This window comes from Cetorhinus maximus, chromosome 4, assembly GCF_964194155.1.
Source record: "Cetorhinus maximus chromosome 4, sCetMax3.hap1.1, whole genome shotgun sequence".
Classification (NCBI taxonomy): Eukaryota; Metazoa; Chordata; class Chondrichthyes; order Lamniformes; family Cetorhinidae; genus Cetorhinus; species Cetorhinus maximus.
The window spans coordinates 143,038,084-143,062,577 of NC_135882.1; the positions used below are offsets into that span (position 1 = coordinate 143,038,084).

General features: G+C 40.1%; 1 protein-coding gene across 2 annotated transcripts in view; it reads right to left on the reverse strand.

Annotated features, from left to right (window-relative positions):
- The window catches only part of LOC144679945 (protein NDRG1-like), a 96,088-nt gene that overhangs the window by 56,310 nt on the left and 15,284 nt on the right, over positions 1-24,494 (reverse strand). Inside the window, exons 2-4 of one of the 2 annotated variants that reach the window (XM_078540936.1) lie at positions 13,383-13,474; positions 8,721-8,756; positions 2,572-2,677 (exon numbers count right to left, since the gene is read on the reverse strand). In XM_078540936.1, the coding sequence (XP_078397062.1) occupies positions 2,572-2,677; positions 8,721-8,756; positions 13,383-13,454 (214 nt within the window). In that variant the 5' untranslated portion in view covers positions 13,455-13,474. The remainder of the gene's footprint in view (positions 1-2,571; positions 2,678-8,720; positions 8,757-13,382; positions 13,475-24,494) is intronic. The other variant, XM_078540937.1, reaches the window with a different exon arrangement.

Sequence of the window (24,494 nt, forward strand, 5' to 3'; positions counted from 1 at the left end):
TTTTAGAAACACAAAAATCTTGTATGCTTTTTAAAACAGCAATCTTAATTTGTTCTGTCACCTTCAAAGTCTTGTGTGCTTACACCTCCAAATCTCGCTGTTCCTGCATCCTCCCTGAAAAAAATTATATTGTTTCAAATCTTCCTACCAAAATGAATACTTCACAGTTCTCCAGCTCTTCTTGCCTCCTGTCATCCGCCAGGTTTCCCAAGGCACAGGAAACCCATTTTTAAAAGGGGTAAAAATTACCTGAATGTCTAAAGGTTCCCCCACCCCCACTCCCCCCAATGTTAGTTTATTTGTCAAGAGAGTTGCTAGGTTTAATTTCTCTCCCCTTTTGAAAAGGGGGTGCAACATTTGCAATTTTCTAGTCCTATGGCACACTCAATCAAGGGGGCGGTGGGGTTGGAAAATTTTGAGCAGAGCCTCCAGTTTTCAACCTTACTTCCCTCAGCAACCCAAGATGCAACATATCTGGACCAGATGACTTTTTAACTTTTACCCTGCTGCCAACTTCATGCTATAAGATTTTATTTTTTCCACAAATGTGAGATGCCTCCACTGACGTGGCGGAAGTATTAGACTGCCATGGCTAGATTTTAAATTGTGCTAAAAAATATTAATAATTCAAATATAAACTAGCCAGGAATATAAATTAGTATAATAATATTTTTAAAGTATATAAAAAAGGAGAGCAACTAAAGTAAACCTTGGTTTCTTAGAGGTAGAGACTGGGGAAAAAATAAAATCAACATTAAGAATGAGGAAACGGCAGAGACATTAAACAAATAGTTTGTGTCCATCTTCACAGCAGGAGACGGAAATTACATGCTAGAAATAGAGAGCAAGGAGCTTAACCTTAATTAAAATCAGCAAAGAAAGTATTGAGAAACTTAAGGGACTAATCCCCAGAACCTGATGGCCTACATCCTAGAATTCTAAGAGGTAAATGCAAAGATCATGGATGTACTCATTGAGACACACACAAAAGCTGGCTCGCCATCAACCTCTCAGGGGCAATTAGGAACAAGCAACAAATTCTGCCCTTACCAGCAACGCTCATATTCCAATATCCACTTTTAAAAACACATTTGTTCAGGTAAAAACAAGTAATTGGCCCTTTTAGTTTGGCCTGAGCAAAAACTGTGTACAATTAAAAATTGTGGAGAATCATACATAAAAAAAATGAGCAGAAAGCACACCATACTTTCATTTATTTAGCACCAGAAGAGAAAAATCCACAGCATTTCATAGAGCTTGGAATCAATTTTTAAAATTTAGATGTTTACAATGCCCAATCAGCTTGCTTGAAAAGGCACAAATAGTATTTAAAAAGCATCTGGCTAAACAAAATTAAAAAGGGACTAAAACAAAAACAAAAATAAAAATACCTGGAAAAACTCAGCACGTCTGACAGCATCTGCTGAGATGAATACAGTTAACGTTTCGAGTCCGTATGACTCTTCAACAGAACTGTTGAATGATCATGCAAGGCTAAGTAATCTAACCCTCCCAGATTTCTCTGGAATCCCACCTCACTTCCTGCCAGGGATCATTCCCACAGCTCCAGGTGCAGCTTCCTGTAACCAAATTCCTACTCCTGCCCATTAACCAGTTAGTAAACTTGGCCAGGTGTTTGGATGCTTTATTTCAACGTCCTGCCATAAGATGGGCAGGACCTTCCATGCCCCCCCCCCGTGTCTCCTGGTGCACCGCCTGCTGCTGGCTCATAGGCCCCCTTTCCAGCCCACTGTAAAGATCAAGGCCAAGGCTGAGACAGAAACAAACAGAACAAACATGTTCCATTGCCTGAGTGAGTGAGAATAAATGAATAATGAGACATGCTAGCGACTTGACATTGTGGAAAAATGCTATAGCTTTTCAGACGTTTAGTTTCACCAACTTTCAAATCGAGTTTACTTCAAATTAATTTTATATGCAAAGTTTAGCGCAACCAGAACAGCCCATGTGGAGCAACACTAATGCAGAATAGAACCCAAGGTAGACAAGGTGTAAAACAAACATTAAATGGGTATCAACTAGACACCCAGAGCAGTTAACCAATCTATGACCAGAAAAGTCAGGTTTGTGACCTCAAGTTTTTAAAGTATAGTTTTGAATAGGCAAAATTTCCATTGCCAAGATTTGTGACAACAAAAATTTCAGGGGGCACAGTAAAAGTATGCAGCTAGAACCACAACTCAAGGGCTCTCCTACAGACTGACCAGGAGAGGAGAGAACACTGATTCCATGTCAGAGGATAGAATTAATAAACAGTTTGATTAGACTACAGCTCAAATTCAAAGATTTGAATAGACCTTAAAAGTATAGAAGCTATTAAATAAAGCAAATTCAGAGAAGATCAGAATGTCTGCCTTGGTAGTAATGTCATACATGCTTTTGTCCATAAATAACATGCACACCTAAAAAGGAGAAAAATGTCTTTAATGGATCATCCCTCAAACTTTGCTGTTACTTACCTAAGGAACTATAAGCAGCATCCAGAAGATGGTAATGAATGGCAATACAGTCAATATATTGTGCAGGAATCGTTGGTATGCTACTACTTACAGTTCATCCCAATGTCATGAAATGTGAGTATGACTGGCCGACTTCCTTTCGGTGTCCCACGCACTGCAACGCGGATAACACCACATGGAGTTTCAACATCATGCTCCTGTGGAAGAGATTAGCAGTCAATTGATTTTATTAAATTTTACTATAGGACAGTAATTTTAATTTGCCCAAAATTCAAATGCTCATGTACTGCCAATACTGTTTCTGAAGACCAAAAAGAAGAAAGTCAAGATGCTACATATGTGGGGTGCAAAAGACACATCCAAGGTGACATACAGTAGTTCTGCAGTCTGTTTGGAAGCATTTGTTATCTAAAATATCCTGAAGATAATGAACACAAGTAAATTAATTTATTAATGTGCAAATATTATTTAAATAATAAATTCCAAATAAAAGCTGCTTAGGTTAGCTTGGTTCAGTTACATAATTTCTAATGTTGCCAAGTGTTATAGGGTGTTGGATACCATTCGGTAGGCCTTAATGAAGTCTTTATAGTCTTGAGTAGGTTAACTGCATGTATTTATTAACTACAAGAACAACGCACATATATACAGAAAAAGGGTTTAAGCTAGGAACTGTCTCCATGCTTGCTTGTGCACACGGCTCTGTCCAACACTAAACTGATGTCTAGGTGCAGGTCATGTGTTATCATTGTGTGGGCGGTACTGTACTCAGTCCCACGCTAACCCTATATGTGCCAGACCCTTATATTACAGCAAGAGTATAAGGATTCAATTTTTGGAGCACATAATCTAGCCCACTATGCTAATGTGGTACTAAAGGAATACTGCATTGTCAGATGTGCTGAAAGAAATAGCAAACATAGATCCCCATTTGCCTTTACACTGGTCGATATTTGAAGGTCACAGGCAGGATTTTGGGTTAGGGCTCTGAAATGAAGGCAGGATTTTAAAAAAATCCATTGTGGAGGGTGAACCCTCAACTCCCTACACCTTGGGGGGGCTCACAGGCCAACTGAAAAATTCCAGTCAGCATCAGAGAATAGGCTTCAAGTAGCCTTATGAGGCTACCTGTCACTTGCAGGCAGGTAGCCCTTCCAAAACCCAAAATGCATCTAAACGTTTGGCCCGAGGATAGGATGGTGCCAGGAAGCCACCAAGAATTTTCACATGCACCACCCCCCCCCCATTAAAGGCCAATTTTTCCTTGGACAAACTTTAAATCATCTCTCTTATCATGAGTTTGGTGTTTATTTTTTACATTCAGTAGTGCCCAAATAAAAAGGGCATGATGTGAATATAATTATCATTTACTACTAAAACTATGCAGCTCTAGCTTCCCATACAGTAATCACACATGTACTTAATTCAGTTTTAATTGCATCAATTAAAAGGATCTGTAGGACTGCTTCCCTACTCCTCTTTCCTGAGGTGTCAGCTGTGGCTCAGTTCATAGCACCCTTGCCTTTGAATCAGAGGGTTGTGGGTTCATGTCCCACTCCCGGAAACCAAGAACTGTGATTGTACTCGAAAGAGTTGCAATCTGTGACTGTTGATAACTCGAAAGAGTTTCCTGAGGTGTCAGCTGTGGCTCAGTTCATAGCACCCTCGCCTTTGAATCAGAAGGTTGTGGGTTCATGTCCCACTCCCGGAAACCAAGAACTGTGATTGTACTCGAAAGAGTTGCAATCTGTGACTGTTGATAACTCGAAAGAGTTTCCTGAGGTGTCAGCTGTGGCTCAGTTCATAGCACCCTCGCCTTTGAATCAGAAGGTTGTGGGTTCATGTCCCACTCCCGGAAACCAAGAACTGTGAATGTGCTCGAAAGAGTTACAATCTGTGACTGTTGATAACTCGAAAGAGTTACTCCTCTTTCCTTTCCCCTGCCCTCCCTGAAAGAAAACAGCTTATAACGCTTAATCTCTTTACTGAAGTGTAGTCTAACTGTTGTAAACGTACATGGGAAGGTGGACATATAATGGTTATTTACACAAACATCAGCTGTGTGTCAGCCAAGCTCTTTAACACACTGATCAATTTAAGTACTACTACGGAGCAGAAAGGTTTTTCCAAGGGCTGTAATCCAATATAAAAGATCAGCAAATGTCATTCTACCCCATTCAATTGCCAAAATCCGCTCAAGATTCAATTATATACCAAGGTCAAGTTTTTATGTAGACTTTTTATTCATTCATGGGATGTGAATGTCACTGGCTAGGCCAGCATTTATTGCCCATCCTTACTTCCCCTTGTTCAGTGGGCATTTAAAAGCCCAGCACATTACTGTGGGTCTGGAGTCACATGTAGGCAAGACCAGCAAGGACAGCAGGTTTCCTTCCCTAAAGGGTATTAATGAACCAGATGGATTTTTACGAGAATCGGCAATGGTTTCGTGGTCATCAGACTTTACTTCCAGATTTTTATTGAATTCAAATTTCACCATCTGCCATGGTGTTCAGAGTAGGACAATATTGAAAGAGATTTAATTACAGTTAACACCAGTAAGACAGAAACAAACAGTCCAGAAAATAATTTCATGATTAGCTATTTCCTCTGGTCTTGCATAATTAGGTCTTAATTAAGCTACAGATTATTAAAGACCAGTGCTGGATCAGTGATAAGGCTGAGAGGTGAGCATATTTTTTTCCCCTCATGAACTTCAAGTCTATAAGAAAGCAGCAAATTTATGGTAAGGACTCGGTTTGCTTCCCCAGACAGAATTTTACTCTATAATCTTGGATGGCCAATATCTAGCAAAGTTAAATTAAATGTGAAAAATACATCTTGGATTAATTTCAAGCCCCTTCATAAATCTAAAAACTTTTAACTAGGATACCTAAAAATCTCTTTCCCAAAATATCTACACTGCTTTAACTAAGATATACAACATTAAGCAATAATGTTAACTTTTTTCAGATGAAAAGTTTCTCACAAAAGGTTGCTGGAAAACTTAAAATAATGGGTAGGATAACTAAAAATAGTGAGCAAGTAAATGACCAAAAAAGCAGCAGGTGTTTGAGTGAAGTTCTATAATGAAGCACCAAAAGACTCAATGCTAGGACCTCAACCATTACTAAAACTTTAGAACATCACCAGACTCAAGCTTGCTGAGCTGAGATAATTCCAAACTATGAAAAGGTTGATTCAAGTGCAAATAACCAGAGGGACCTAGAGAAGTTAGGCAAATTTAATGTTATACAAAAAGTTTACAGCACAGCACATAGGAAAATCTTGTATGTAAGCAATTAGAAGGGTGGGGTCAAAAGAGGTTTGAAGAAGTTAGTGGATTTGGCATATCAAGGAACTGATGCATTAATTGCTGCTCTACAATGTGGAACTATATAGTGCCAAAAATTAGTGGAATGTAAATCTGACACAGGTTATGCTAAAACTTCATTGTGTTTCGTTAGATAGCATCTTTGAGGTGTTCAGTTTTGATCAACAAGATGCAAGAAAAATTATTCAAAAGGTGGAGAAACCATTTAGAAACATCCAAGTTATTAAACAATGTGTCACTGGTTTGAGAAAAAAAATGGAGGAAAGTTTTGGAAATTCAAAAGCTTAATCTTTTTGGGGAAGATGAGTTAAGGTGAACCAAATGGCTCTCATTCATAGTTTGTTGAGATATTATCCTGGTCCTTGTTGCACAAAGAAAGGAGCACAATATAATTGCCATTCTAGAGTGACCAGGACTACACACAGTGAAATTAGCTAGGGATTACTGCAGCTGGAATTAAATTGCAGCTGAAAAAAAAATGCATTTTGCATTAATCGCCTAAATTATGGAATGTCACTGGCATCATAGGCATGTTCTAATTTTTTAACCATTTAATAGAAAAGGGTACAAGGAGGCTCAGTCTCAAACATGAAGAATGCAGAAAAATATTCCATTCATATTTTTTGAAGAGGTGGAAATGAAGAAGCAAGCATATAGGTTTAATAAAGGGAGGAATCTCATACCCTAATCCTGTTCAGTTTCAACCATGTACAAGTTCTCCCTGCATCTTTAATGACTCCAGCTTATAGCCAGCCTTCTGTATCCAATGTTGCCAAGTGTTTACATTAGAACTTCATTGGGAGTTTTGGGAAATGTGGTCACATGGAAATATCTGGGCTATCCAATGCATGTTCTTGCAAAAAGTAGGTCAGCTTTTGAGCAGAAACCGCTTTACACAGCAAGCTGTTAGGATCTGGAATTCTGCCCAAGAATGAGGTGGAGGCAGATTCAATCATGGCTTTCAAAAGAGACTTGGAGCATAAGAGAGATCTTGAGGAGAAAAAATTTACAGGACTGCAGGGGAGAGGCCCTATTGCTCTTGCATAGAGCTGGCACACAAATGGGCAAAAATGGTGACCTCCTGTGCTGTAAACATAGAATCATACAATGAGGAAAGGTAGGTCCCAAAAACCTAAAGATATGTGTAGAAATACTCATTTTCAAATCAAAGCAAAAACAGCATTGAAACTCAAATTGTGGGACAGTATGATGCCAGCAGTCCATCAGCACAGATGGTACCTGCTAAGCTTATGACCAGCAATCTTTCTTGCTCAAATTAAAACTGAACTGTTGCAGAGCAGTTTATATCCACCTGATGGATGAAAAAAGACTTGCATTTATATAGTGCCATTCATAATCTCGGGATGTTCTAAAGTGCTTTACAGTTAAAGAAATGCTTTCATAATTTATCTGTTACTGTTACAATGCAGGAATTTTAGCAGCCAATCTATAGCAACTCTCAGCAACAAAGGCGATAACGAACAGATAGTTTGTTTCAAGTGTTGGTAGCTGGATAAATATTGGCCAGGGCGCTGGAGCTAATTCATCTACTTGTCTTCAAATTAGTGCCATTGAATCTTTTACACCCACTTGAGGACATAGATTGGGTATTGGATTAACTTGTCATCCACAAAACAGCACAACCAACAGGGCATCACTTGGGAGTGTTAGCGTAGATTTTTGTGTTTAAGGGGAGAATTTTCTCCCCGTCGGGAGGGTGTGTGGGCCCGCCCAGCGTGATGCACGCCCGGAAGCGCTGGGCACTCCCTGTGCGGACAGGGGTAGTAGGCTGAGTCAGGGCCCCACGTCATTTTACATGACCTGAAAATTCTGGCCGAAGTCTCAGAAGTGGGACTTGAACCCACAACCTTCTTACTCACGTGAGAGTGCTACCAGCTAAGCATGGCTGACACGCATAGCTGAGCCACTTACATACGCTTACGGTTTTAGAATCACAATAGAATTTTCCTCAATTTCTTAGCTTTTACATGTACAGCTATCACCTGTAAAGCGCTTCATTGTCCTGCACGAAAAAAGACTAATTTATGTGGAAAAAGCTGGGATGTGGGATTAAATTGGATAGCTCTTTCAAAGATCTAACATTGCAAGATTCTATGAAACATCAGTTCTTTGGCTGTCCAATCTGCCCAGTGGCCAGGAAGTATGGTTACCTATGTCAACAAAGTGTATGAGTTGGGAAAGAAATCATTAGGGTTTTCAGTTCCCAGCTTGATCCAGATGATCGTTTCTTGTGACAAGGGGAGGGTTTGGCTGAAAAGCCTTTATTAGTCAAATAGTCTGCTGATTCTCAATCTTGGCTCACAAGAAGAGTAACCACTAGGACAAAGTACGGAATAAAAGGCTAGGTCCATTGCTAGATCACAATGGAAGTGGCAGGGGGAGAAAAAGGTAAAATAATAGCTTCTGCATTAGTTGCCCTACAGTCATACAAGTTATTGACATGTTCAACAATGTCATACACCCACTGCATAATAGTCAGCAAATTTCAGAGTTAATGTCAGCTTTTGATCTAAGATACTATTCTGTAATCTCTCCAGTCTGGAAATCTATTATTTGGAAACACCAGTTGTCTGGAAGTTTTGAACAAACCCAAGCAGTTCCCCCAACTTCATTTTAGTATGGTACTTTGCAGCAGAAACATCCGAGATACAATATTTGTTTCTATAAAACAATTTATTATGCTTTATAATGTTTTGGTTTCAGATAAATATTTATATCATGGATGCTTTCCATCTAGGGTGTTTTCCGATTCACACACTTGCAGTTAGGCATTCTAATGTAATTCCATAATTCATAAAATTCAAAAATCCAGAAATGACTTGATCCCACGCATTCTGGTCTGGAGAGGTTATAGTGCACTAGGATTTAAAATTTTTTTTAATTACCTGAGTTTCAAGAACTTGAAAGCTTCTGGCATTTGCCTGTTGCAAAAGAAAAATGTAGAATTCATAAAGAGACAAGTAACTGAGCACCTTGATGTAATATGCAACTAATCGGATTACATGATCCAATTGTCCTAGATTCAACTCCTGGTCTGTATTGGATATGATGCTTCTGCATCTGACTGACATTCTGTTAAAGATCTTCCATGGCTTTGTTTTCTTCCACTCTCTTCAAATAACTTCTTCATTCATTTCCTAACTTTACTCTTTTACTGATGATTCCATTCCACATTCCCTCAACTTCATTCAAATCACATGCCTTCAGTGTTCATAACCAGCATTCCTTTTGTAATGCATTGGCTAACCACATTCATATTCAATACAGAAATGAAAATATTGTTTCCTTCCATTTTTTATCTTTGATGGCTCCACTTGCTTCATTTGAAAATTTCCTGAATCTAAAAATGCTCTAAATTTCAGGACAAGAATAAAAAAAAGTTAGTTCTTCATTTTTCCTTCCTTCTCAATCTTAGTGGTTTTACTACTTTTTCCAATGTTTTTCCACTTCTTCTTAGCTTTAAAAGCATTGCTCAATAGGATTTTCCTTATTTCTACAATTCCAAGTGGTGAAATTGCACACATTCTTTTATTATAAATAATTTTTTTCCCCTCAGGACATCAAAACTGCAGACTATCCTTACTATTCTATTTTTTCCTTCATTATTCTACAGGTTTTTTAAATTCCACAGTTATCACCTAACCATTGTACTTGATTGATATCACCGCCTCTTTGATCACACATTGTTGTACCCTAGGTCTACTGATAGAATCAAATCATTCTAAATTGAAAACATGATTCACACATTCCAGGCTTTCTAGTCACAAAACATGTGCTTGCAGTAAAAAGTAATTCAGAAATGGGGAAAGCCCATCTGCTAAACAGAGCTAAGATAAAAACATCCATAAGTTTACAAATGTTTCTTTTCCCCTCCTTCAGCCTCTCAACTTGAGTTTTTTCTACATTTCTTCCTTACCACACTAATTCCCTGGTTGCACTAAAATGGAACAATGTATTCCTTCTTAGGTTAAGTTGGTGCATTGTTCCTTCCCCTGCCCAAACCTTATAATACGATGGCACACAATACCACGTCATTAGCTTTTTTAAAAAAAATACTAACTGTGAAAGGAACATGACTGATGAAATGAAAAAAAAACACATGATAGGTCGAAAGATCAAGAGGACAATTTTATACCCATATACCCAGTGGAAACTGAAAGGGTAGGCAGCTTTGTCAGGGTTACTTACCTGTTGTAAAGTTCCCATTTCCAACTTACTGCTGTATTCACTCAGGCTTCACCAAGACTGCCCACCAAACGGCAGCACCATCTTCTTAAAATATACAGATTGGGATATAATAATATCAGGTCCCAGCTGTAATTTAAGTTCAACCTGATTGGTATAGCTGCTGTGGATTTTTTTGCCAAGTGAAGTTGAGTCATGGCTTGCTAGGAAGCAGAAGCAGCCCATGAGGCAAATATCATGTTTTCTTTGTGGGGCCAGAAGGGTTTAAGCCTCCCATGCCCTGGACTCCCAGGCTCACTTCCCCCATTACCCCCAAACCCCTTTCCCATACTTACCCAAGTGCTAGCAGGCGATCCTTGGCTGCTTACTGTTATGGAGGCTGGTAGTTAATTGCTGCCTGTTGCAAACAGATGGTGAACTGGCGTGAACTGTTAAGTTACCCAGGTCTATTTTCTGTTTCATTGGGCTAGTTTCTAACTCATTCCATCACCTACCCACAAAGTTAACCTATTACAACACAATAGTGCCCAATCACTTAAAGTGAAAAAAAAAACATTTTCTTATTATTCCCCACATCGAGCTCCTGGTCTCGGGAAGGCTGTCTCTATTGGAGGTCAAGGTTTTGCCAGGCACATCCTCCAGGGAAGATTGGAAAGAAGTTATTTAGAGACTCTCATGAAACTTCTAGGGAGCAAGGCAAGGCTAACACCACATGTAGCAAGAGATGGCAACAGGTTCCAAAATGTTGAGAAAACATGGTCAACTAAAGACGAAAAGCAAAATGCCATCTTTCGACTATCCTAAGTTTCAGTTTGGAGTGGGATTGAAACTTTCGCAATCCATAAAAGTACCATTTAAGTGCAAGTCATTGCTGTGGTATCCTTTGAGAATGGGCCTATTTTGCAAGTCAGGCTTCCTCAGAAGCATATCAATTCAAGTCGTCATTTACAGTATTCTATTTTGCAGAGTGGAAAACGTATCACTAATAAGCTTAGTGTCTTAAAAGTTAGTAAAGCTGCGAGACAAAAGATTTTCACAAGTCTATGGATAGAGTGTTGCTCTTGAAATATATTAATTAGACAAGCATTCAAGCTTAGTTAGCATGGTGTGTGCCATCTGCCATGACCGCTGGGCAAAAGTCATCACACTAGTGTCTATTTTTATTTAGGAAATCAAATTTGGGGACTTTTTCAGGTCCTAATGTCACTTTTTCCAATTCAAAACTAGGGCCAGAATCTTCGGGGTGGCGTTTGGGGGCAGGCCCCGCTCGCCAATGCATAAAATGGCACACAGTGATGTCGGGCGTGCGTCCCGATGTCATTCAGATCTTCAGTTCGGCAGGCATGCACCGGAGTTGGCTGCGCACCCGCCGAGTTGTCAAAGGCCTAGTAAGGCCATTTAAAAACTAATTAAAATAATTAACGGAGCTGCCCATCCAACTTTAAGGTTGGCAGGCAGGCGAAGAGCCCAGGCGGACTTCGCATTTATCATGAAAACTCATCCACAGATGGGATGAGGTTTCATGAAGGATTTATAATTCAAATAAATTTTTTAATTAAAATTCGTTGACATGTTCCAGCTCATGTGACGCTGTCACATGAGTTGACATGTCTGAAAATTTTTTTTCTCTTTATTCGAATTTTTCAAAGTGTAATTAAAACTCCAAGGCAGCTCCATACCTCGGAGATTTCTGCACTCTTTCACACGCATGTGCAAAAGAGTGCAGGCGTCGACTCAGCCTATTCCCCCCGCCCGCACACAGAGCGCTCAGCACTTCTGGGTGCATGTCACGTTTGGCAGGCCTTAGTTGGCCTACCCATGTAAAATGGTGACGCGCAGCCGATCATGGGCGACGATCGGCTGCGCGCCTGCCCCGACGGGGAGAAAATTTTCCCCCAGATTTCCTCTCACCACAGGCTTCATTTGGAGAAGATGCAGAAAAAGGACTAAGTTCCATAGGTTGAGGGAAGGGAAGAAAACTCAATTCAAAGAAGCCAAACTAGGATTTATTTTCCCTCCACATTTTGTATGGGGCTCATTCCAAAAGATAGAACTGAAAAGCAGAGAAATTAAACTTGCATCAAACCTTTGTTAGGCCACAGTGAGAACTGAGCATAGCTCTGGTTTAGATAGAGTCATTGGAGAGTGTGTGAAACCAGAATTGAGTACATAATGATCATGAAAGACTGAAGAGGCTAGGGGTGAAGACTGAAGGAGTGATCTAATAGCAAATATATTATGAATGGGTTTGACTGGGCAGATACAGATGTTTCCACCAGTGGAGAGCCAAAATAAAGGCCATAAATAAATCCAAATCGGGAATTCAGGAAAAATGTCTTTTCCCAACTCACTACCTCAAGAAGTACGAGTCACATCATAAAAGATTCATTGAAATAATGGGACAGAAAGAAATTAGATGAGAGAGGTGGGAGGAGGCTCATGTTGAGCATTAACAGCAGTTAGGCCAACATGTTTGTTCCTGTAAAAATACCTGCAAAAAACTCAGCAGGTCTGGCAGCATCTGCAGAGAGGACAGTTAATGTTTCGAGTCCGTATGACTCTTCAACAGAACTAAGTAAAAATAGAAAAGAGGTGAAATATAAGCTGGTTTAAGGGGGGTGGGGGGGTGGTAGAGCTGGATAGGAAGCTGTTCTGTTGAAGAGTCATACGGACTCGAAACGTTAACTGTGTTCCTTTCCGCAAATGCTGCCAGACCTGCTGAATTTTTCCAGATAATTTTATTTTTGTTTTGGATTTCCAGCATCCGCAGTTTTTTGCTTTTATGTTTGTTTCTGTGCTGTTAATTAATTCTATGTAGAAGAATACCAAGTATCTAAATCGTTAATTGTTTTCATCAACTTCAAAAAGGAGGAATTCATATACAAACTATATAGAATGTAATCTTTTTACAGTTTTAACCAAATACAAGCCAAGCTGTTCTTAATTTTCTTTCTTTATTCTTTCAAGGGATGTGAGTATCATGGCAGGGCCAGTATTTGTTGCCCATCCCCAATTGTCCTTGAAATAAGTAGCTTGCTAGGCCAGTCAAGAGTCAACTATATTTCTGTGGGTCTAGTCACTCATAAGCCAGGCCAGGTAAAAATGGCAAATTTCTTTTCCTAAAGGAAAGTAGTGAACCAGATGGGTTTTTACAACAATTGATCATAGGTTTTGTGGTCACCATTACAGGGACTAGCTTTATAGTCTCGATTCCACCAGCTGCCATGGTGGGATTTGAACCAGTGCCCCCAGATTATTAGCCTGGGCCTCTAGGTTACCAGTCCAGTAACATTACCATTACACCTTCTCCCCCTAAATACATAAAAACAAACGACATCAAACCATTTAAATAGTTTGCTTACCACTTCAGAGAACCCCGAATTGTCCACTAGTAGCTGTCTGACTTCAGAAAGTTGGATGTCTCGTATTGACATAATGCCAGTTTGCAGGGTAACTGTGAGAAAAGAAAAATGAATATCATAGAGAATTAACCACAAGAATGACAATTATCAAATTGGGAATCAGAAAAATGTATTTTTACATTTCTATACTTGATTAGATTCCCTTCATGAAGTTGCAAGGTAGCTAAGAAATCACCTGTGTAAATGTATTGAATTAGAAACACATTTGCAATTTTTTTTCCTTTTACTTAGGCAGGGCAAAAGACAATGCAGATCACCTACCAGTCCTACCCCACCCGCTTTAAATGTCAATCAGAATTGGAAGACAACCAAGAACTTCAATCTCCCACATTCAGCCAGTTCCTCTGGATTTTCAAAACTTGGAGCTGAAAGCAATCTCAGTTTTCCTTTGCAGCAGTAAAATGAATCTTGCCTAAACTACATTGCTGTTGCTTGCTCTTATGATGTCCTGTGCCACGCACAGAGCTGGTCTAGTTGTGTGATGTTACTGGAGTGGTAGGGATGAGGGTTTTGGCCTCTTCTATTCTATGGCCTTGACCATGGCATTGCACATCAGTGACTTGTTTATTGGTCCAGCAATGCATCACACTGAGAATCAGTGCATAAGGAGGTTGAGAAATACAAAAAATATTCCTCCATTATACTTTGCTTTGTGAAAACCAAGATACTTGGTTTGACTGATGAACTACCTCATTACAAAATACAGATATAAAAGATGGGAAAATGAAAGTAGGCCAGTATAGGAAGCAACAAGCTTTGTGGTGATGCAAACAACTTCAGTACCCGATAATCTGGGATGATCTGTTAACCTTAGAATTCTCTCTTTTGCTTAAAGCCCATGCACGTGGCATTTACTGCACTGACCCAATGCTAAAAGGCCAATTTTTGTGCTATGGTAAAACAAAATAAAAAACAAACTATGAAACAAATAATTAACTGAAATATTAAGAAAGTGGAATCACTATTTAAATGCTGTAATGGAAACTTACATTCATTTGATTCAAATTTACAGCTGTAGGCAGAGACAGTTTCTATTAAAAAAGTACACTTATCTGTGTGGAATTATTTGGGCAGGGGGTGGTGGGGGAGATGTGGTGGGGAGTAAGGGAAGGTAAAATGGACACATGGATGTTAATTCCAATGGTAATTGACTAGGTTGTCATAGCAGGAGCTGGCTAACACTTGAGATTTCCCCTCCTGCACTGAGCAAACCTGCATCAGAAGGCCCAAACTAGAGTCATGGGGGCCCGCAAAATTTATATTTACCAGGTCATTCACAATGGATGCCATTTTCCTTGGGGAAGGAAGCGCAGTGGGTCACAGCCCAACACTCAAGTAAAATGATGTCAGGATTTCCATTTAAATGCATGCTACAAAATGCCATTTTCTCCAACAGTAGTATTTTTGTCAAGGTAGCTGGGTTCCTGAAGGTTGAGAGAACCACGCCAGATTAGTCAGTTTGTGAACCTTGGGTGAACCTGCTGTGGAGTTAGGAACGTTTTACAGATGAGTTTAAAAGCTCCGGTCAACTTCAAATGTCATTAATAAGTTAAATGTTTTGAATGCAATGATTGATCATAGGATTTTGTTTTAATGGTAACTGTCCTTAAAAAAGGATAGTTACATTAAAACAATCAGCATTGTGTAAGTGTTCACATGCATCATAGGAGTACCTTATCCAGTGGACAAAGTGCTCTTCTGCATTCAATATTGAGAAACTGATTGTAAAGGGTCATCTGTATACTGTGCTTTGATTTTTACACTGATTTAGAGTCCAGTCACCAGTAAAACCAAAGAAGAACTAAACAAATGCCAGACTTCAATTGAAACTCTGGTGAGACTTTGAACAAAAAGGAGCAGGTGGCTGGTCATCAGGTCAGGCAACTTCGAAAGACTATTCATTGAGCTCTGTATCGTGTGTTTATTCAGTTGAACAATGAAATCTCATTATGAATGTATGCCTGAGTTCCAAACTCCACTACTGAGCTAGCTCAGTAGGGGTTGATGATAGCTGTGAAGAGGACTGTCCTTTGATTGACAATTTTACCAGCAGATAATAGGATTAAAGATTTTGAATGGCTGTTTATTTTGACAGGTTAATAAGCACTCCAGAGGGGAGTGCTTGATTGCCCCTCTTAGAAACTCAAACTGCCAATTTTTAAAAAAAACTGGGAGTGGGAGTGTGAATGAATGATTTTTTAATATCATGAGCATTTCAAGGACCTCCCAGTGTTATTTGGCTCAAAAGTTCTATACCTAGTGGATACTGGGAGAGTGGATGTGAAGGGGAGGCATGTAGGGGCAGAGGGAATGAGTGCTAGGGGTCCTAACAGCCATATAGAGAAATGGTCCAATGCCCTAGAGAACTGAGGCGGGCCTTCTAGCCTGCCGGTGTCTGCATCTGCCTCCATTCTGGTCTCCAGCATGCTTCAGGAGGGAAATGGAGACCATGACTCCAGCCTGACTTTAGAAGTCAGCTATGCCACACCAGGAAAAAGGCATAACTTGCACCTGGACTCAAAAAAGGAAATCCAGCCCAAATAGCACAAGATAATGCTGAAGGAGGAGGACTGGAGGACTTCTGCTATCATAAGGATAAGGAAAAATTGATTAAAGGATTTCTGCTATCTGAAGAAGAGAAAAATTGAAGGAAATAAAACAAACACTTTAGACAGCAAAAAATGTACATCTAAAAACAGCTCCGCTGACAGAAGAAATGCAGCTATCCACAGCACACCACCATTTTAGCACAAATGGCCCATACCCTTTAAATGGCTAGCTATCAGTATCTTTGATTTCAACAGTACTAAAAAACAGTGAGGGCAGCAGTACAACTAAAACAAGATGGGGAGGTGATGGTGTAATGGTATTGTCACTGGACTAGTAATCCAGAGACCCAGGATAATGCTCTGGGGAGCAGAGTTCGAATCCTGCAATGGTGGAATTCAAATTCGATAAAAATCTGGAATTAAAAATGTAATGATGACCATGTTGATTCTTGTAAAAACCCATCACTATTGTCTTTTAGGGAAGGAAATCTGCTGTTCTTACCTGGTCTGGCCTACATGTGGCTCCAGACCTACAGCAATGTGGTCAACATTGGCTCTTAAATGCCCTCTGGACAAGGGCAATTAGAGATGGGCAATAAATGCTGGCCTAGTCAGCGACGCCCACGAATGAATGAAAAAAGATAAACAATTCACTTGAGGCAGCTGTCAAAAAAATGTCAAGCCACTAAAATGCCATAAATTGTCTTTTGTGAGCCTTTAACATGCCAAGGTTGTAATCTGCAAACCACTTAAATTGTTCCTGTCTTGAAAGTTTGACAACTCAGCTGCAACCACTAAATACAAAAAAGGGTTAAATTCAGGTTTCTACAGGTCAGAAAAATAAAAACTTTATTGCCCAGATGGATTTTTACAACAATCACCAATGGTTTCACAGTTATCATCAGACTTTTATAATTCCAGATTTTTATTGAATTCAAATTTCACCATCTGCCATGGTAGGATGAGAACCAGGGTCCCCAGAGCCTCTGGAATATTAATCTAGTGATAATACCACTATGCCACCGCCTCCCCTCACATTTATATAGTAGATGTCTCAAAGCCCTTAACAGACAATGAAGTACTTCTGAAGTGCAGTCACTGTTGTAATATAGGAAACACAGCAACCAATTTGTACTTAGCAATCTTCCACAAACAGTAACGTGATAATGGCCAGATTATTTGTTTTTTTCCTGATGATGTCGACCGAGGGATAAATATTGACCAGGACATTGGTCAACTTCTCAGCTCTTCAATTGGACATGGGACCTTTAAACTTCCACTTGAGCAGGCAGATGGAGCCTCTGTTTAAGGTTTCATCTGAAAAATGGCACCTCCTAGTACTGCATTCCCTCAGGGCTGCACTGGAATGTCATCCTTTATTTTTGCGCTCAAGCCCTGAAGTGGGACTTGAACCCAGAACCTCGTGGCTCAAAAGCAAGCCACAAATTACAAACTGCTACAATCTCAGCCACAGATGACATCAATTCAAATACTTATGGTATTTCTAAATTAATGGTGTCATGTAGCTTTGCTACTTTGAAACATTATTCAAAAGAAATATTTTACTATTCAAAAACATTACGGAGCACAATCTCAGAATTAAATACACAAGTTTAAACTAAAGTTAAGAGAAAGGAGAAAGAAAGGACAGGAAGTCAGATACGATTTTTTCCATGCTTCAAATTTTCAAGAGTAAGAGCAGAATTGGTTCATGGTACAATTTAGGTAAAGATAAAGAAGATAGCTGGTGGTGATTCATCAAAATACAAAAAAAAGTAATGAAGAACCCAGCATGTCCAAAAGCTACTAGATATGTACACCCATTCTGCTAAACTGTCAACCCATCAGCTCCTTCCTTGGTTTACCATGCTCTCCAATTTACTAGAATTAGCAAACCTTGATCCCCACCTGAAAACAGTGTTCTGCTGAGTGCTTAGTATAAAGTTTTACCTCCCATCTATCATCAAATACCAAGTTCCTGGAATTGTGGTGAAAAATACAAGAGTTCCAACTTTTGTTTTGATAGCAGCTGGTATCATGGACAAAGATAGCTTCCTACTAGTGAAATCAAATGTAAATCCTACTACACCATATAATTTGAATTTTAGGGAGTGTACTTTATTTCCATGCCTGAAATGAAGAATAGTATAACTGGTCAGTCTGTGACTGCTATTCACATTGCAGTTATTTGGAGGTGTGGGGAGGAAAACTCAGTGACTTAAGAACAAACACTGGAGCAATTTTTCTTTCAAGCGATTCTTAACATGTACTTCTAATATAACAGGAAATAGAGATAATAATGCACAATGACTTATCTCGCTTAAAAAATGATCCAGCATTCAGATTCTAAATTTAACCCACCCTGTAAACAAAACAAGAAGTCACCATTAAAAACACTGATTGAAGTACACTCCTTAGTATAGGCATCAAGCAAATCAGTGTTTATTTCAGTTTTATGTTAACCTTGAGTGACCAAACGCAATTTCAGATTTTTGTGCTTTAAGAAAAAAGGTGCTATGTAAAAATGTACATTCTTTAATGGTGGGAAACAGGGAGAGATACTTCAATATGTCATAGCAGCATAACAAGGATTGGATTAAACGCTGAAAGTCAAATGTCAATATCTCACTCTGCTTGAGAATAAACATTATAGCAAGTTTTCTTTCAAAAGCAATCCTTAATAATGTATTTCATATATAAAACATAGGAAATATTGCAATAATGAATGATAATTTGTGCTCAGAGAAGGCAGTTAATTGGAACAAACCAACCATTCATTCTTATACAACTGGCCTGGCATTTAGATTAATTTTAAATAAATACTGTAGAACTGGAACGTGGAAAGAGGAGATGAAATGGATGGGTTTTAAGAGTGGGCTTCCTCAATCTCAACTAAATGGGAAAAATTCTACAAACTGAACCCAACTTGCTCACTTCCTGTGTTTTGGATTGGGGGGGGGTTGGGGGGCAGAGGGAAAAGAAAGGGAAGAAGGTTGGTCAAAATCTTTTCATTAGACTGTGTGCCAGCATTTTAATTATTTTCTCTCTGTAACACAAGGCTGAGACTAATGGGTCTCAGGAAACCCAGCAGCTAAAAAGTAGTGAGAAGGGCCAGATCCATGAGGGAAATGTCTTTATTGCGCTTGTGGGCCACATGAACAGGAGTAAGATTCAACTGGCTTACCTTTACATTCTCAATACTGACAACCCTATCCCATAGTGTCCAAATCCCCCTTTCCCCACAATGTCAGACTTAATAGACATCAAATTCCTAGCTGTTTTTAGTCAACCTGTCAGTGGATGGGAAACTTGTTGAAAACCATTTTTAAAACATGCCCTGCAGCTAATTTTAGTATAAGTGCAGGAAACTTCTCATTCCCCTCCAGGGGAGAGTAAATATCATGGCCATGGTTGGGAAATGGAAATGGCCTCTCTGTATTTTGTCCCAGGTTCAAAGTGGAAGCCTCACTGCAAGTATACCAGCATTATTTTAAATACAACATGTCTGGGGGCCTGCTGTGGTAGGCAATACAATTAAGTGTTAAAGCCATAGTTGAAATCCAATTAACTCAGCATCAACTTGGGAATTATGGGTGGGGATAAAAACCAAGGTTTCCACCCCATAAGTATACATCAGCTCCACGATGCTGCTCCACAAAGTTGAATAATTTGCCACTCACCTTCCAAGTTTGCAAGAATGCCTTCTTTGGGGATGTTCTGCAGGAGGTCATTAATAAACCCAAGGCAACTTTAATAAAAGCTCGCAGAATGGGAAGATAATTAGTAGATGGATTTCATATAGATAAGTGGAGGTATTACATTAAGAACAAGAGGTGACATAATTTGGAAAATAAGAACCTAAATAGATTAAAAGTGGCAAAGGGATCCGCGAGGCATAGGTTAATAAGGTCATTAGAAAAGGTAAATCAAGCAGAAGGATTTTAGAATTGAGAATTAGACAGTGATGCTACACTTGAATAGAGTACTACTTTTTTTATTATTCATTCAAGGGATGTGGGCTTTGCTGGCTAGGCCAGTATTTATCGCCCATCTCTAATTGCCTTGGAGAAGGAGATGGTAAGCTGCCTTCGTGAACCGCTGCAGTCCATGTGACGTAGGTACACCCACAGTGCTGTTAGAATCAGGGTTCCAGGATTTCGACCCAGCAAAAATGAACAAACAGTGATATATTTCCAAGTAAGGGTGGTGAGTGGCTTGGAGGGAAAATTCCAGGTGGTGGTGTTCCCATACATCTGCTGCCCTTATCCTTCTAGATGGTAGTAATCATAGATTTGGAAGGTGCTGCCAAAGGAGCCTTGGTGAGTTCCTGCAGTGCACCTTGTAGATGGCGCACACTGCTGCTATTGGTGGAGGGAGTGAATGTTTGTGGATGGGGTGCCAATCAAGCAGGCTGCTTTGTCCTGGATGGCATTCAAGTGTTGTTGGAGCTGCACTCATCCAGGCAAGTAAGGAGTATTCCATCACATTCCTGACTTGTGCCTTGTAGATTGTGGACAGGCTTTGGGGAAGTCAGGAGGTGGGTTACTCGCCACAGGGTTCCTAGCCTCTGGCCTGCTCTTGTAGCCACAGTATTTATATGGCTAGTCCAGTTCCGTTTCTGGTCAATGGTAAGCCCCCAGGATGTTGATAGTGGGGGATTCAGCAATGGCAATGCCATTGAATGTCAAGGAGCAATGGTTAGATTCTCTTGTTGGAGAGAGTCACTGCCTGGCATTTGTGGCACAAATGTTACTTGCTACTGGTCAGCCCAAGGCTGGATGTTGTCCAGGTCTTGCTGCATTTGGACATAGACTGTTTCAGTATCTGAGGACTCACGAATGGTGCAATCAGCTGTGAACACCCCCACTTCTGACCTTATGATGGAGGGAAGGTCATTGATGAAACAGCTGTAGATGGTTGAGCCTAGGATACTACCTTGAGCAACTCTTGCAGTGATGTTCTGGAACAGAGATGACTGACCTCCAACAACCACAACCATCTTCCTTTGTGCTAGGTATGACTCCAAACAGCGGAGAGTTTTGCTCCTGTTTCCCATTGACTCCAGTTTTGCTGGGGCTCCTTGATGCCATACTCGGTCAAGCACAGCCTTGATGTCAAGGACAGTTGCTCTCACCTCACCTCTTTTGTCCATGTTTGAACCAAGGCTGTAAATTGCAGCATATAAAAAAATAAACCTGGCATAAGGCCATTTTTTCACCCCCAAAGATCATACCTTTTCATCTACTAGGTGCATAAGTCAACCACCGCTCCACCACCCCACCCCCCCCACTTTTCAGCCATGACATCCAATACTTGTCTTAATAGTCAGCCTCAATTCTTCACCTCACAACTGTGTGTTATACTTACCAGTACCTTATAACTGGGAAAAAAGGATCAATGAGGTAATGCAGGCCGTGTTGTGGAGCTGCATGGGAGTTTAAGATATGCCTATTCGGTGCATCGAATGCTGAAAATATTTCAAAAATAGTGACACCCACACCAACCATTCACTTTTATACTCGGCGTGCAAGTCAACCCATTTTTGGAGGGATTTTGAAGCTTCAAAGACTTATATCTACTTGTAGATGTTGGGAGTAATTTCCTTGTTCCCATATTATACTAAAGGATATAGTGGCACTGAAGAAGGTGCAAAAACATTTCTGGTATTAATCTTGCAAATGAGGTCATATTCAGCAAGAAAGGATCAACAGGCTGGGTCTCTCCTTGAGGAGGGGAAAAAAAGCAGAGGGGTGATCTTATAGATGCTTTTAAAATTATGTAAGTTTTTGATAAGAGTAGAGTGTCTTTCCACTTGTGAGCATAAACAAAAGAGCCATAAATACAAGATGGTCACCAAGAAATCAAATAGGGAATTCAGAAGAAACTTTGCCAGAAGATGTAGAACTCGCTACCACAGAGGAGTGGTTGATGCAAATAACATAGATGCATCCGAGGGGAGACTAGATAAGCATTTATGGAGTTGTGTCAATAAGGATTAGATGAGGAAGGATGGGAGGAGATTCAAATGGAGCCTAAATGCTGGCATGGGCTGGTTCGAGTGAACTGCCTGTTTCTCTGCAAATCTTATCCCAGCACAAATAAGCCTTTTTAGCAGTTGTGAGGAGCAAGCTGGTCAAGGAGAAGCAGAGAGGTACAGAGGACAGAGCAGTGAGGCAAATTCTCCAGAATGAAACAAATTATCAATTGTGATCAGTGACAATTTTCAATGATGCAGGAAAATGGCAGACTTTTCTTAAGTCACAATATCATTTATTTAAAAAACTCTAGTCTCTGCAGTGGATAAGATAGATTCTATTTCAATTGCCACCAATAGAGAGAGTAACATAGGAGAGAATTTTCCCCATGTCGGGCGGGCTGGTCGGGAGCAGGCGCAGAGCCGATCGGCTCCGTGCTATCATTTTACGTGGGTGGGCCAATTAAGGCCTGCCCAGCGTGATGCACGACTGGCAGCACTCAGCGCTACTTGTGCGGGCGGGGGGGGGGGGAGAGTCGGGGCCTGTGCTCTTCCACGCATGTGCACGAAAGAGCACAGAAACCTCCGAGGCACGGAGCTACCTCAGGGAGATTATTTATTAAAAATTCTCTATGTACTTAAAGAAAAATTATTTATACATGTCCCCTCATGTGACAGTGTCACATGAGCTGGGACATGTTTATGGATTGAGCAAAAAATGTTATTTATTTAATAAAATCTTCAGGGAACCTCATCCTGCCCATGGATGAGGTTTCCTGGAAAACTCGAAGGCCGCTTGGGCTCTTTGCCTGCCCGCCAACCTCAAGGTTGGACAGGCAACATTGATAATTACTTTAATTGGTTTTTAAATGGCCTTAACAGGCCTTTGACTGTCCGGCAAGTGTGCAGCCACCTCTGGCACTCGCCCACCGAACGAAAAATTTGAACGACGCACGCCCGACGTCACTGCATGTCAGCGTGCCGGGCCCGCCCCTGCACGCCAGCATGAAAATTCTGGCCATAAACATCTCTGCAGAAGTTAATTAATGGGACCACCCAGATTATAATGGCCAGGAAAGCTTTATTCTTCAAAAATAGCATGATACTCCTTGCATATAGTACCAGTTTATATCATTGAAAGTAATACACTAAGCTACATCAACTTCTGAAAACCTGTATGGAGTCTCAATTATGTTGCAGGGTATATTGCTGCTCAAACAAATGCAGCTCAGAAACAATACATTTCATTGGTCACGTAAAATACTAAAAGTATGGGTTTAATATATATATATATATATATATATATGGCATATATACACTATGAATTCAGAAAACAAGTCCCACTTATGCTAAAAAGATTTACGACCATCAAAATGTTATTTATTGACATTGATTCAGTTGTAGTATTCTCAACTCCAAGTAAAAACAAAAGTTGCAAGTTGACAATCAACATTGACTAAGTACTGCCTTTCAGATGAAATGTTAAGCCAAGGCCCCATCTTCCCGTTTGGGTGAATGTAAAAGAGCCTATGACACTATTCAAACAACAGCAGGGGAATTCTCGGAATTCTGGCCTAATCTCAGCCAACATCACACAAAAACAAGCATCTGATCATGTGTTTTATAGCTATCCATCCATAGAACCCAGATGCACGCAAACTGATTGTCATGTTTCCAAGCACTGACAACATTTTAAAACTACTTAACTGACTGCAATGTGCTCTGGACAGAGTGCTTTTCACAACCTCAATGTCCAGTTTTATACTGTTAGTTGTATATGCCTCAAGGAATGATACCATAGGTCATATTACTTGTAATCCTTAGGTATAATGATCTAGAAACAGGTGTGCGAATCTCACCACATAACTGAATTCAAGTTTCCTAGCTTAAAAATAAATGAATCACTCTCCATGCCAACCTATGCCTCTCTACTTACCCATGTCAACTTCATGTCCAGCTCCCATGCCAACTCATGTTCCCCCTCCACCCTTTGCCCTTACACCTACCATGCCAACTCACTCAGTATCCACCATGGGCAGACCACAGGACCCATGCAGAGATGAAATAAATGTCTATTGCAGACTCCACTACATTGAAAATAAAATCCAATTAAGTGTCATAACCACAAACATTTCATTCAACTACATAATCCCTTATTAAAAAGGAACATTGGAATTCATGGTCCCAGTGCAAAGCCTATAACTGCTTGCAGCTGTCAATCAAACTCTGAAATGGGAGGCACACCACTGTGATTATGGACAATTGTGAAAATCAACAGTGCATTAGCACTAACCCAGTCGTGACAGCCCTCAGACAGATGTGGAGTGAAATAGCAAGCAATGATTGTTTATTCTTAGACTTTCTTCTCCCACCTACCCCGCCCCTCCACAAAGATTTAAGGCCTTTACAGCTCCCTTTGACAGGTGCTTCTGACCATTCCAATGAGCTTGGCAGTAATGAATTTATACATTTTTTTACATTCATGCCTACTTTTAACAAACTCCGAAGTACACCTAACCTACTCAAATG